The 14,894-nt window shown below is 33.9% G+C and overlaps 1 protein-coding gene across 1 annotated transcript; it reads right to left on the reverse strand.

Annotated features, from left to right (window-relative positions):
- Window positions 1-1,145: 1,145 nt before the first annotated feature.
- On the reverse strand, window positions 1,146-3,615 carry LOC111499253 (1-aminocyclopropane-1-carboxylate synthase CMW33). Its single transcript, XM_023150798.1, has 5 exons — window positions 3,362-3,615; window positions 3,139-3,270; window positions 2,896-3,056; window positions 1,881-2,447; window positions 1,146-1,794 (listed from the first exon to the last, which is right to left on the reverse strand). The coding sequence occupies exons 1-5, from the start codon at window positions 3,536-3,538 to the stop codon at window positions 1,350-1,352; spliced, it is 1,482 nt and encodes a 493-aa protein (XP_023006566.1). The 5' UTR covers window positions 3,539-3,615; the 3' UTR covers window positions 1,146-1,349.
- Window positions 3,616-14,894: the final 11,279 nt, after the last annotated feature.

The raw sequence follows: 14,894 nt of genomic DNA on the forward strand, positions 1-14,894 counted from the left end.
ATGAGAGTTCGAGATTTAAACAACCTAAACGTCCTGAAAACCTAATAAACCTCAAACCATCCAAGGATGACTGAGAAAGCTTAGTAAGCCTAATAGCAATGTGAACTGCGTCACTAGAGCCTTTCCCTCCTATCTTCTTTGGTATGCTATTAGTACCATCAATGACCTAGGTTGACCCGTCAAGTGGTAGGAGCACAAGAGTTGTACCATCAAGCTTGGCCTAGGCCAAATAGTATATCATGTCAAGGCAACCATGTGTCTTTATCGGGTTGAAATGACTAAGGGACTTCTAAACAAGGTCTCTGCACCATAAACTAATCCCAAGAAAGGGCGAGAGACCATACAAGTAACTTAATAGCTAGCAAGTACACGAGGTCGCTCCCCCAAATTTAGTATGACTTTATATTCTTGTAGAAGAGTATGTTAGTTAACCTTTCATAAATAATATTCAGATCCACGAGATCATGTCGTCCTATTAGATTTTATGAGGTAGCCTCTCAACTCAAGATACTCTCCTCCGCTACCAGAACAATGCAAGCCAACAAGTCAAATGCATATAAATAGATACAACCAACAAAATGCACATAACAAACCCGAGTTATAATTTAACCAAGCAAAAAGAAAAAGTATTTACCAAATCAAAAAAACGATGTAACATTGCATGGTCAGACTCGAAAAAGATGTTATGATCCTAATTTGTCAGAAAAGTACTTGACTTAATTTGGTTGTTTGTATGAATGGTTTTGTATAAAGGTATATCTATTAGACCAAAACATAGACAAACCATTTATAAAGTATTTTTGCATCCTCATTGAATAAAAGCTATTGCTTTTAGAGGAAGAAAAAAAAAAAAAAAGTGTGCTAATAATGACAAAATGTGACAACAAAAACATCGATGTCAATGAAGTGACTAATCCAACAAACGTAATAAACTTGAACATATCATACCCTTTGTCCCAAATCTTTAAAGTCAATAAAGTTTCCATAAATATAATACATTTTAAGTATGAACAAAACTTCCATAAGAAGAAATAAAATATATGTTTATTCCCTTTGACTCTATACCTTTTCCATTCAATTACAATTCCTCACAATACTTAATTTATTTTTGCAATGAAATACTTTAAAGATAAATATACAATTATAATTCATAATCACAATCATTTCATTAATAAATAAGTATGAGTTCCCTGAGGGAAAAACCAAATACATTACATCTATCACCATCCCACCAAAAAATATGAAGCTTACACCATATCCACTGTGGAAAAAATGTACGTAACTTTAGTCAACATGACCCAAAAAAAAAACTATATGAATAGTATGAATATTGTGAAAAATATTTTTAATTAATTTTTTGCTATTACTAACGGCGAGTGAGGCGACATCGTGTGCGGTGAGTTAAGAACGTTGCCCTCATCGTATCTTCTCCCTGAGAAGGAGAAGCTCAATCGTAACTTATTCTCTCGACGCCTCGTTTTCGATGGCATTGCAACGGTATTGTCTTCCTTCTTGTCAATGTTTTCGACAAAGCTATGGATCCTATTGAGAGCAACGTCGACAGTGTTGTCGTCCATGTTTGCGAAACAAACTCGAAACCAACCTGGCTCGGTGACATGAAAGGATGAGCCAGGAGAAACATTGAGCTTGACTTCGTTGATAATCACACGCCAAAGCTCCATTTCAGCTTTGAAGGTTTGGTCTTTTAATAGCCTCCGTAGATCCATCCACACAAAAACTCCAGCATTGCTGTTCAAGCAAGTGATCCCCATTTTATCCAATTCTTTTGTGAACCTGAATTTGATTAACACATTCTTTAATTAATTGCATTTTGTAATGCTCTTCAATCCTACAAATAATAATGGTGCAGTTTAACAAACCTTGCATGCCTCTCGGCGAGGCGCTTCGAGTTCTCGGCAAGAAATTTGTCGACAAAGTCCTCGTCGGAAAGCATGGCGGCGAGCAAATGTTGAGTCTGGGACGAGACTAGGCCGAAGCTCGACATCTGCCGAGCACGGCGGACGACGACATCGTTGTAAGAATAAATAATTCCAACTCGAAAACCAGGGAGGCCCATGTCTTTGGACAAGCTATAAAGAATATGGATGAGCTCCTTCTTGCAATGCTCCATTTCTTCAACAATCTGTGCGATGCTGATGAAGGTTGGGGCTTTGAAGACAGTGGCAGAGTAAATTTCGTCGCAGATTAAGTGAATGTCGTGTTGATTCACAAAGGTGACGAGGGTTTTAAGAGTGTCACGGTCGTATGTTGTGCCTAAGGGATTTGAGGGATTGGTGATTATAACACCCTTCACTTTGATGTTGGCCTCTTGAGCCTTTTTGTAGGCTATTTCTAAGGCTGCCTTTGTGACTTGGAAGTTGTTCGAGCTGTTGCAATGGACCCGAATTATTTGTGCTCGTGTTCGCCATTTCAGATCTCGATCAAATCTGAAAAACAACATACTAACACTACTCAGTATTTTTACAATAACATGATATTGTTCGTTTACACGTAACTTTTCTATTAATTTTACTACAAAAGGACACAAGTTGTTAATTTATGTAAATGGGTAATGATGAAAGTCAAAAGGGTTTAATTAAAGTTTAAGAAATGATTAAGCAATTTATTGTTTTTTAACCTATAAAGCATATTGACTTTATTAGCATTTAAAAAGGTTGACTTGGATGGCCTAGTTGTTTTTTCGTTATAATTATGATTTTTTTTTTTTCCCGAAGGGAATGGTTGAAGTTTTGACCTTAAAAAAACTTTCAAAGAGAATTTGTAGAGTTATTAATTTGTCAAATGGTTTCTTTCTCTCTCTTCTTTCTCTTTCCAGGTTGGACCAATGGAATATTGACTTAAGAAAAGTGAACAAAAGGAAATGAAAGAACTCACGCAGCATAGTATGGAGAAGGAACCAAAAAAGCATCCCCCGGATCCGCCAAACAAAAGATGACGGTTTCGCTCGCTCCGGTCGCACCGCCACCCATCACAATCCGACTCGGGTCGAATTGTACCCTTCCACCCCTTACCTTCCCCATAAAACTCGCAATCCCCTGAAAAGAAAGAAATTTTATCATAGCCCATCAACTTAACCTTTTGAGTTTAGATATAGTTTGAGTAATTCATATCTAGTACATTTCGAAACTCTGGTAAGCCATGGTAATCTTGAAAGTTGGCAATGCTTTTGAATCTCTCAAGTCCTTTCGGTGTACAAATCGAAGCTTCGGGGTGTTTTCTAATCCAGTCAACAATCATATCAAAGGAAAGCTATCGAAATTCACACAAAAACAGAGTTAGCGAAATTTACAAACGTGAAGTGATTGATATAAGAAAAACATGAAAACACGATATACCAAACCTGATTTTCTGCTAAACCCATTTGAATAACACCCAAAGGATTATCCTCAGGGTGAAACGGATCGTTATCGTAAGCTTTCCACCCGTCGAAATATGGGGAGTTCTCGCCATGGCCATCGTCAACAGCGATCTTAGAGAGAAGAGCTTGGTTCCTTTCGTCGATTTGATGAAACTCCATTTGAAAGTTGTTGAGATGTGCCTAAAACTGAGAGGTTTTGTGTTGTTAAGATAGGAAAGAAAGAAGAGAATTGAGTGAATTTATAAGCAGTGAGGAAAATCCAACAAGATCAAGTTCTTACCAAGAAATCAAACGTGTAGAAAATTCAACTTTTCAAAGTTCAAACAATGGAAAAAAAAAAAAAAAAAAAAAAACCAGTGATGAAAAAACAAAAAACAAAAAATAAAAATGGAAGAGAGAGAGTTAAAATGGGGTTTGAGTCAAGAAGGGCGTAATTGCATGCGTGGAGGGTTGTGATTCAAGCAAGCAGACGAGCCACACACACAGCCGACCCCGCATGTGTGGAGCCATATTTTAGATTTGGAACATAACAATAATGTCAAGTTTTTTTTTTAGTTTTTGTTTTTTTTTTTTTTTTTCTATCAAATTTATATTATAATTCAAAGTATTTGAATTCTTAATCGGTATGTCTGTATTTACGTTCTTGATTAAAATATGTTACGTTTATGATCTTAATTTATGTTCTTGATTAAGATGTTCCTCGAATCTTATTATAGATTTATGAGTAGAAGGAAATTAATTTTTGGGTTATCTTAATTGTTTTTTATTTTCCTTCTAATACATAATGAATTTGAATTTTATTGCATATTATAAGAACCTAGTTATGAATTTTGTTGATCCTATGATTATCCTTTTTTTGTGTTTTATTTCGTTGAATCTCTTTCATATTTTGACCTATAATAACCTCTTAATAGGGATCCCACATTTGGAGTGGGAGCTAAACATTTCTTATGAGGGTGTGAAAATCTTTTCTTAATAGACATGTTTTAAAATCGTGAAGTAGATAACAATACGTAACAAGCTAAAATGGATAATATTTGTTAGTGTTGAGCTTAGACTCTTACAAAGATACATAGGTCCATAGTTAAATATGTAGTTTCGAAGTTAGGATAAGAGATTTGAATTTTGTGATTTATGGAGTGTACGGGTTCTCTCATCCCAAAGCTAAGAAGTCGAACTTTCAATCCAATTGTTCCCTCGGAGGGCATAAGTCGATGAATGAAAAGAATGTCCTAGACTAAATCAAAATGGTTGCATCCAATGTGATGAAAAATAAAAAGGATTAGGGGACCAAATTGAAGGGTCAAAAGTTTGGTCGTGAACGAGTTTGTGTGTGTGTAGCATGCAAGAGAATGAAGCTTCGTTGGAAGCAGCAATCAATACCCACATGCTTTTGAATTGAAAGATTTGACATTTTGAGTGATAGAACCGTTTAGGCACATTTTTAAGAGTGCTTTTTGGTGTGGTTTTGGACTTTTTCACCTAAAGGAAATACGTATATTTGTATAACTCTCACATTGTCTAGTACTACTACCACTTTTTACCTCATTTTTATTGTGAACTTTCTTTTCTCGTATACATCTCCTACCTATCAAACTAAATCAAACTTTATTGTATCTATTAGATCTCAACGGTTGTTTCCACGGTACCTCTCAACTTTTGATTCTGAACCTAATAAATTTTAGTTGTTAGTATTTGTGAGATTTCACATTAGTTGAAGAAGATAACGAATCATTCCCTCCCTAGTAGAAAGTTTGAAAAAGACAATATCGGCTAACAGTGAACTTGGACTGTTGCAGTATTCTTATTTAAACAACGAAATATGATTTAAACAAATGAAATGAAAAAATGAGTAGACGAGCTATGAAAAGTTTCAATATAAACAAATATACAAATATGAAATGTTTTAAGGGTCTAAATAAGGATATTTTTGTTAGTACGATGTTTATTTTACGCTACATAGTATGGAGAAGTACTCAGTCTTGCATTTTTCGCAAAACATCACCTCGGAGCTGCATACTTCATGCAACAATCAAATTTTGTTGTATCTATTTAGTCTCGTTCAATTTTTGAATTTGATACTAATAAATCTATTCATTAAGTCATTTACGAAAGTAAACTTTAGAGGATTTAAATCGAAATGAAGATATCCTATTTTTGTGAGAGACTTTCTTTGAGTAACGTCTCAAAATTTCTTGAAATATATTATAAAGGTTGCATATTCAACCGAGTTGGTGAGAAGAAACAATGTTATTGTTCGTATATTTGACTCATTTTTGTTCCAAAAATGGGGGGTTGGGTAGTAAAAGTTATTGTTTGTTGGAGGTGCTTGTGGGGGCGAAGAATGGTAAGTGGGACATTGAGTGTCACACTATTAGTGATAAAATTTGGAGAAGACAAGCATGATAGCTCGTTTTGTTTGCTTAATTTTGAAAGATGAGTGTGGATTCACATTTGATACAATTAGTTTTTCAACTTCTACTTCACCAACAACATTACTAATAATTCTCTTGTTTGAAATGAAGTTTAGGCCGCCTTTTTGAAATCCCTTCCGAAATTTTCATACTTTTATAAAAAATGTTTTGTTCTCTTTTACAATTGATGTGGGATTTCAAATTCATCCCTTTTCGAGGTCCAACATTCTCGCTAGCACTAGTTCCTCTCTCTTACTAATGTGGGATCTCACAATCCACTCTTTTTTCTGACTAGCATCCTCGCTGAGATTCGTTATTCTCTCCATTGATGTGGGATCTTACAATCCACCCTCTTCGTGATCCAGCGTTCTCATTGGCACACTGCCTAGTTTCCACCCTCTTCGAAACTCATCGTACTCATTGGCACACCGTTTAGTGTCTTGCTATAATATCATTTATAACCGCCCAAGTAAGTTACCTAAAATCCTTGTTTTTTCTTTATTTAGTCTTTGGAGTCAAGGTGAATTATTTTTTATAGACAACTTTACTCATCCAGATTAGCATAATTTTAGCAGGTAATATAGTTGGCCAATTACATTTTTAGGGTAGGTTTTTTATTTAAATTGGGCTTTTAGTTCTTACCAATATTGTCTTGTTTAGGCTTTTGTTTCGTACTTACATTTAAGGTTTTTAAGGTTTTAAAACGCTTCTGGTGCTAAGGGAAAGTTTCCACACACTTCTAAAGAATGTTTCGCTCTCATCTCACATTTTCCCTAATCAAATGTGACTAATTTACGTATAAGGTGATACGATATCATGTCGAAGAAAAAGAATAAAACATTTAGATTCGAAACGTTCAAATGTGTTAGAACTAAAATTCTTTGATTAATTATAAATTCAAAAGACTCCCACTATACAAAAAGGAAGAGGGTGAGATGGAGTATTCAAATTTGCAGTTTACACAAACATGGGTTTGGTGAAAAGTGGAAAAAGGAGTCATAAAGATATGATTCTTGAACAACAAGTTTGGATTATGTTCATTATAATCTTGTTTATCCAATTAGATTAGCTTTAATTACAACCACTTTTTTTTTTAATTTTAATTTAACACATTCTACAATAACACATTAAAATATCTCTTCATTCTTTCAACTCTTAGTGTTCAAACCAAAGATATCAAATGGGGTCTCTTCCTCTTGCGTGAAGGGATTGTAAAGCTTTTGGACTTCTTTTTCTATTCTCGATGAACTAACTGGTTAGAGGTCCGAATCCTTCGATTTCATATGTTATTCAACGAAATAAATAAATAATGCCCTTGTAGTCCATTAGTTATTTAATGTAGTATTATTATTGTTAGATATTGGATACAGACTCATTCGGTAGTATACTCCCACTCATATGTCTTTACATAAATTATTTGGATCAAATCGTTTGTAATAATACTATTTGCAGAAGGTTGTGTGCTACCTAGTCTTTTTGATTTCTCGTGGTGGTCCCATAAGTCTCTAGGGCAGCTTGACGGCCAAGATGTGGACTCTCGTCTCCAGGTTTCTCTTGGTGGACTCCTTGAGTTTCTTCTCTGGTTTGAGAGCATTAGAGTTCCAAACCGTCGATTGTCGTTTACATTCCTAAGGTATTCGATCTTCTGAAAGCGTCATCTCCCTATAGCGTTGACTAGCTAACTGTCTCTAGTACCCTAGACTTAACCCTTAACTGTTGTCACACTCTGTAGGGGGAAACAAGCATTCAGGCACGTGGAGCTATTATACAACAAAGCATACAAGCAGCCACACATGCTCGACAGAACGATAACGTCCATCAAACTCCGAGGTCATACAATTTCTAGCCACCTAAAATCCAACTCAAAGATAGGTCTGAAATCTCTAAAATTCATGCTCTTTTGATTGTTCTAACACAGGTCATACAATTTCTAGCCACCTAGGGTTGGCTCTATTAACATGCATGCGATTCCAAGCGATCCCTATAAATATTTCGTGACCTAAAATTTATGTGGTTACATGCTTGGTTGTCGTGTGTCTTCCTGAGCATGCTTAACTACTAGAAGGAGGCTCCAAATTTTTTAGAACTTTGCTAGAGAGACATAGTTTGCAGAAAAATAGGATCAGTACCAAAACTGGGCCAAAAGTGGGACCTCAAGCGTCCCCACGCTCGGCTGGAAGATCAGCTACATGCACAGCCACACACGGGCAGGCAGGCAACATGCGAGGAGCTCCAGCATTTGATTCCCAACAAACGCGATATGACCTCTTCTAGTTGCCACGTGTCCACGAGTTATTCATCTCCGACCGAATTTTTTCAGTTTCTGATTGAGTTCAGTTTCCATACTATTTTTTTTCATGATTTTGTATATTTTAGCATGAGATAATTCATTCACCAAAGTCGTAGAGTTTATTACCACCTACACAGAGGTATTTTTCTTAAATTTTATATTAATCCTAGGGCAAGATAAACACGTTTGAATTTGATTGAAAACAAGTTCTTGACGAATCGTGCGGCCACAACGAAACTCAGACTTTTGGCCTAAATCACAATCGAGTTCTTTCACAGAGCTTGTGTATAATCATCCCTAGGTCAGCATATTCAAGATTCTAAGTCTAGATTCCAAAAAATCATCTAGATCTAAAGAAAAATAAGTTAACGAAAGCATGGACTAACCTCGAAACTTCAAAGATTCTTAATAGATTCCAATGCTACGACTCAGAAGAGTCCTTTAACACATTTCAATTGCACGTGAAGGAGTCTTGGTTGAATCCAAGCCAAAGTTCTATTTCGATTCGAAGATTTATATGATGAATGAATGACATGTAGCCTTTGGCCCATGTACTTTTATGATGATATGGTGTGTTATGTATAATGTGTTGATCATGCTAGGCATGATTATGATGCGATATGAATGTCATGTATGTATGTATATATATATATTTCATATGAATGATTGTCATAAAAGGAATGGAAGCATGATTTGCATCATATTGATGCATGCATACTACATGTCGCGTATATTAGAATGCTTCTCTAGTATGATTAGTATATATGTGTACACCTCGATATGATACACGTTCCTTTTCCTCCATGGTGTTCGACAGCGTGAGCATGCACTAACCGATAGTTAGGCCCATGGATATGTTATTCGAACCCACCTTCTAGATACATATGTGCATATGTAAGGCGTATATAAAAGTAGTGCACGTCCTACAGAGATTGGAAAGATTGAAAAGTAGAGTCCAAAAGAGTTTTCAAAAACATACGTCATTGCATGTGGTTAAAAATGCATTAACCATAGCCACATATTTTTAGTCTAATGAGTTAATTGCGGGTTGTTTCTAACATTTCTTTTTACTAGTGATGTTTGCTTTCCAAATCAATCTTTTCCCAAAACATATATATTATATATATCATACGCTATTAGGTTAACTATTTGCATACTAAACTCTATGTCTAATCATGCTTAAAGGGATGGGTTTGACCATGAAAACGTTGACAAAGAAAAGATGAACCAAAATGGTTAAGTCGGTATTGTATGAATTTTCTCATTTCAAAAGACAAAAGCTTTTAGATATCAACTTTTTGTATTTGATACCTACCTTTTGTTTCGAGTGGTTGGTCTTTAACCTTTTTATAGTATAAACGTATATATATGGAATTTTGAGTCCCAGCCAAATAAATTAATGCCAAAAAACTCAATAGGGCTTATAAATCAACCCCATGTTCATTCATGGATTGGTACCAAAAAGTCAATGGAGATGAATTTTGGGGAGATTTGTTTGTTGGGTCGAGTGAATTTATTTTAATTTTGCGATTTGAAAATAATATAATCTTAAAATGAGTCGAATTAAAATAAAAATTGGCTTCTACAAGAAGATGATCTTTGTGATTGACTATTTTGTTTGTGTATGAACTTTTCAGTGCATCTAGAAACGTATTTTGAAAAAATATATGAAAATAATAATCAAAATGAATGCGTATTTAGAATATTTGACCTTCCATTTAGGGGCACAATTAGTAGTATGATCTGTGGAAAATTGTTAAAGGTAATGGTATCAATACGACGTTAATAGTTTGTTGTTGTTTTCGATTCTTATTTTTTGTAAATGAATTAATTCATATAAAATGTTAACCTAGAAAGTTAGGTTTATTTCTCATATATTCAAGCTTTTTCGCTCTTTATATTGTTTATTTCATATTTTTGTGTTACTTATTTCTCACTTTAAAGGGTGAAGATTGCTTCAAGTAAAACATGGTCCTATGATTAAACCACAAAAATGGAACGTACATCTTGTCGGTATAAGTAGTAACGTTCAATTATTTTAAATTTCTCTTAGCTATACTATCTTCAAGATCACTTTCATTTGCATGTATTTATGATGTATTTATGTATACCTCTTTTGTTCGAGCGTCATAGTTTATTACGTGGAGTTTCAAAATATTCAAATGTTAAGTATTAAAACCATTTAGTGTCATAATAATGAGTCATGCAAAGGAGGTATGGAGGACTGGATGAGCTGCAAGATAGGTACCATAGGGAAGGGCCATCGTAGAACAACTACTAACATATGTAGTAATACACTCCAATAGAGGGTTACAATTTCCATACATTAGCCTAAATGATAAAAAGAGGGATGCCCAAATAACCTATCGGGAAGGAAGCCAAGGTGATACCAATAAACTCGGTCAAACCATTAGCCTCGAGCAAAGAAAGCCTACACAAAATAAATAAAAATAATAAAAGTATGGTTAAAAAAAAAAAAAAAAAAAAAAAAAAAAAAAACTCAAACACAGTCTTATCAATGTATGATTGGTATCTTGGATTGAGGTGTTATCTCAGATTTGTTAGTACAGTATGACATCTAGCTCGCCTGAACATCATCAATAGAAGGTTAGTTGGCAACCCTTCCATAGGGCCATAAAGTCACTCTGAATCTGAGGGGAACGACCTTCATGTGCAGACGAACTACTTGGTCTAGTCGTGTGGTTTCACGTCCCACTCTCAAAATAGATTTTGGTGACGTGCTCAGTTCAGGAGGCTTGAGACCATTTCCACACTCACTAGGGGCACTCGTATGAACCACCTACTTGTGTAGACCCCAATCTCCTCTCAATACCAGTTTATGAAATTACAACATTAGCCTTTTCATCATTCTTATACTCAATGGGAGAACTCACTCTAAACCAATGTAACGACCTATGCCCAAGATTCAAAATCCAGATTTGACACCAACGGAACTTAATTTCGTCTTCAACCAACAATTATTTGTATGTTATTGGACTTGTTACATATCTATCTTATTAATAGAAGTGAATGGTACATCAATTGATTTTTGTTTTTATAACAGCTCAAGCTCATTGCTAACAAATATTATCTATTTTTTAACTGTTACGTATCGTCGTCAGCCTCACAGATTTAAAACACGTCTACTAGAGAGAGATTTCCACACCCTTATAAGGAATATTTCGTCCCGATTTTAAAACATGTCTACTAGATAAAGATTTTCACACCTTTATAACGAATATTTCGTCCCGATTTTAAAACGCGCCTACTAGAGAGAGATTTTCACACCCTTATAAGGAATGTTTCATTCCAATTTTAAAACGTGTCTACTAGAGAGAGATTTTCACAGCCTTATAAGAATGTTTCGTTCCAATTTTAAAACATGTCTACTAGAGATAGATTTTCATACCCTTATAAGGAATGTTTCATCCCTCTCGAGATCTAACCATTTCTAATCGGTAATAGTTAACATATTTTTTTGGTATTAATTTCGAATATAATTGATCTTACTATATTTTGAATTAGGTAGAAAAATAAAATTGAGATTCAAAAAATTAAAAATGTTTTTGTAATTTTCTTCCATTTTTCTTTGTTCTTATCCATTTGCACAAAATGTACTCTCTTTGTAGGAGACAATCTTTGGTGGATTAAATGTTGTGTTGGAAATTAATGATCAAAGGAGACAAAGTTCAACACAATTGTCTATTTTGACTAAATAAAAATTGGTCAACTCACTTAAAATTCTTTCAGCTGCCCACGTGGATGGGCTGTTTGGCTTTTTGGTGTCTTTTTTTTCCATTATTTCGCCTAAATATTCTGTCCACCTCATCCCTCCTTGACTTTCTGCAACTCTATTTGTTCAAACCCTAATTGAAAAAAACCAAAAATTATATATTTTTTTTTAAAAAAATCCTTTTTTCTTATTATTTTTGTTCTTGGGAAAGGTTGCACATAACCTAGAATGAGATGTAAATGTTTATTGTTCTCGAGTTTCTAGGTATGACCTACCTACTTCATACGACGAGAGATACTTATTTCATATTTGGGACGGGACCAGTCTAGAGCTATACGAGAAATGCTCGTTTAAATGAAGAGTTGACATAAAAATTTCTTTGAGATAAGTATTTTAAATATATATAAACTTTCAGCAAAAAAACGAATTCTCCACACGAGAATCCTTGTTTCGATCTCCAAAAAATTAAAAGTGTTATAGGAGAGGGGAATGAGCATAGAGAATCCTAAAGGCATCTCTACATACGTTCATGTACTCAATCAATCTTTAAATATGACCTAGCTATCTATCTCGTGCAGAAATGTATATTCTTGTATAGTTCTGCTTCTTGCTTATATCAATCTCAACGCTATAGTGTTGCATAGCATCTGTTCTGTGCAAGGATTTTACTTATAACGATGCATGTTTATAAATCGGTTCGATAAAACATTAAATAGAACTTATCTGAATCCGTGATTGTTTACCTTACAAGAACGATTATCTTTAAATATGGAGTTCTTTAAAAAAAACGTAAACCCACCAAGATTTGACATAACTAATAACATTAAATTAGAATCAAACACAAAACACAAAACACAAATCATAAAGTAATTTGAATTGTTGGAGATGTAAAATCTTTTTTTTTTTTTTCATGAGAATCAGCCACGTGTCCATAATAGAAGAAACTAGAGGATCAAATTTAATGCCGGTCAGCTTCAGCAGTGGCGGGCAGCAGACAGAGGAGGCAGAGAGAGGAAGAAAGATATCACTTCGGGCAGGACATAGAGGTTGCGGGCAGTAGACAAGAAAGTCAAAAACGTGTACAAATAGAATTGTATGACACCCATAATTACGAGAGACATTCGGCGGTTTTGTTTGGTAATTGTCAAATAAAAAGATTAATTTAATTATAAATATAATACGAGACCTAATATAGATGATAGCACACGATGATACTCTATAAAATCCTATGATACAAGCGTTTACCGACAATAAAATGACAAATCTAGTTAAACTTCGTACTTAATGAGAAATCTAATGAAAAGAGAAGCCCATCTTCGAGTCCGACAGAAGGGATAGTCAAAAAATAGATAGTCTTATATCTCGTTTGTACTATTACAAAAAGCACAGACGCAATAAACATGAAAATACCGTTGATTATCATACATCTACAACCTATTTCACACAACTAAAGGGTATATGAAAGAGTTAATGTCTATGAATATGTCATCAAACTAAATAAACTACATCACGACACCAAACAACGCCTAGAACGTAAGGATTCCCATATATTGGCACAGACAAGATTTTAGAACGACAAGGAAGTCGAACGGTATATTTCGTCCTATCATTCTCAATTGTTGTGGAATGCACCTGTTATGAGATTCTAACCAAATCACAATAGTTAGAAAGACTGGACCAGAAACTATATGGGAGAAGAAACTCGAATAATTTAACATAAAGTAAACTATTTGTATCTAAGATAATCGTTGTATTATATTGCAGGAATCAAATCTCGTTCAACTAAGGATCAAACATAATATAATAGCAATGATCATTCTAATAAAGATTGGTAGTATTATTTATCCATAGATTTAATAAACTAAAAGATTGTCGATTTTTTTCTAAAAACTCAAACTCCGTGCAAATAGTGAATAAAAAATAGATTTAAATGTGATTTGAATCTTTTAATACTCTAGATGTGACAATATTGGACTTTTTCAAGGTCATTGCATTTGAACCCAAGCGTCATTATAATTATGAGTGTATTGCAGAGGTTGAGAGGAATTTGATTGACATTTTCTTAGACCCAACTCGAACATGACCGTAAATTTTTCAATCATTATTAGATAAGGAACTCAACTCAAAATACGTATAATTATATCATAGAAATTAACAATAAATAGTATAAAATTTTTATTTATTTGAATTTAACTCAATCAAATTAAATCTATAATGAAATTCAAATCAACTTCATTGGGTGGGTAGAACTTTCAAGAGGTTCATCTCTGACCAATTTTTTTGAAGTCATACTACAAAGACTCCACACTGTTAGACAAACACGACTCTCCACAATGGTATGATATTGTTCACTTTGAGCATAAGCTCTCATGGCTTTGCTTTGGGCTTCCCAAAAGGCCTCATACCAATGGAGAGTGTAAATTAACCGATGTGGGACTTTCATCATCCAACACCTCCCCTCGAACAAAGCTTTGGGCTTCCCAAAAGGCCTCATACCAATGAAGAGTGTATTCTTAGATTATAAACCCATGACCATTCCCTAAATTAACCGATGTGGGACTTTCATCATCCAACACACACCCTAATTTTTTTTTTGTCGACATTTAATTATTAATTATTAATTATTATTATTATTAGTATTATTGAGTTGATTAGACAGTAATATTTTTTTAAAACAGTATTTTAAGGTTAGAAAACATTTTTAATAAAATAAAGTAAAATACATAATTATATTTAAATAATCTCAACGCCATACTATCTAGAATCTAGATTAATCAAAACGGCCCAAATTATATTAGATTAGACGTGAAATTAGGTCTTTGAATCAACCCATTTTATTCTTTAATTCAGATTAAATTTGACTTCACCATCATTGAAATTATTAAAAAATATATATTACCAATTTTTCTTAAGTGGATTATAATAAAAGTTAAATAGAATGTCAAATAATAGGGGAAAAGATGAAATAATAAAATAAAATAAATAATAATATAACAAATTAAATGTTAAAAAGTAATAAATTATTTATAAAAAAAAAAAAAAAAAAAAAAAAAAAAAAAAAAAAAAAAAAAAAAAAAA

Source organism: Cucurbita maxima, unplaced genomic scaffold (genome assembly GCF_002738345.1).
Source record: "Cucurbita maxima cultivar Rimu unplaced genomic scaffold, Cmax_1.0 Cma_Scf00026, whole genome shotgun sequence".
NCBI lineage: Eukaryota > Viridiplantae > Streptophyta > Magnoliopsida > Cucurbitales > Cucurbitaceae > Cucurbita > Cucurbita maxima.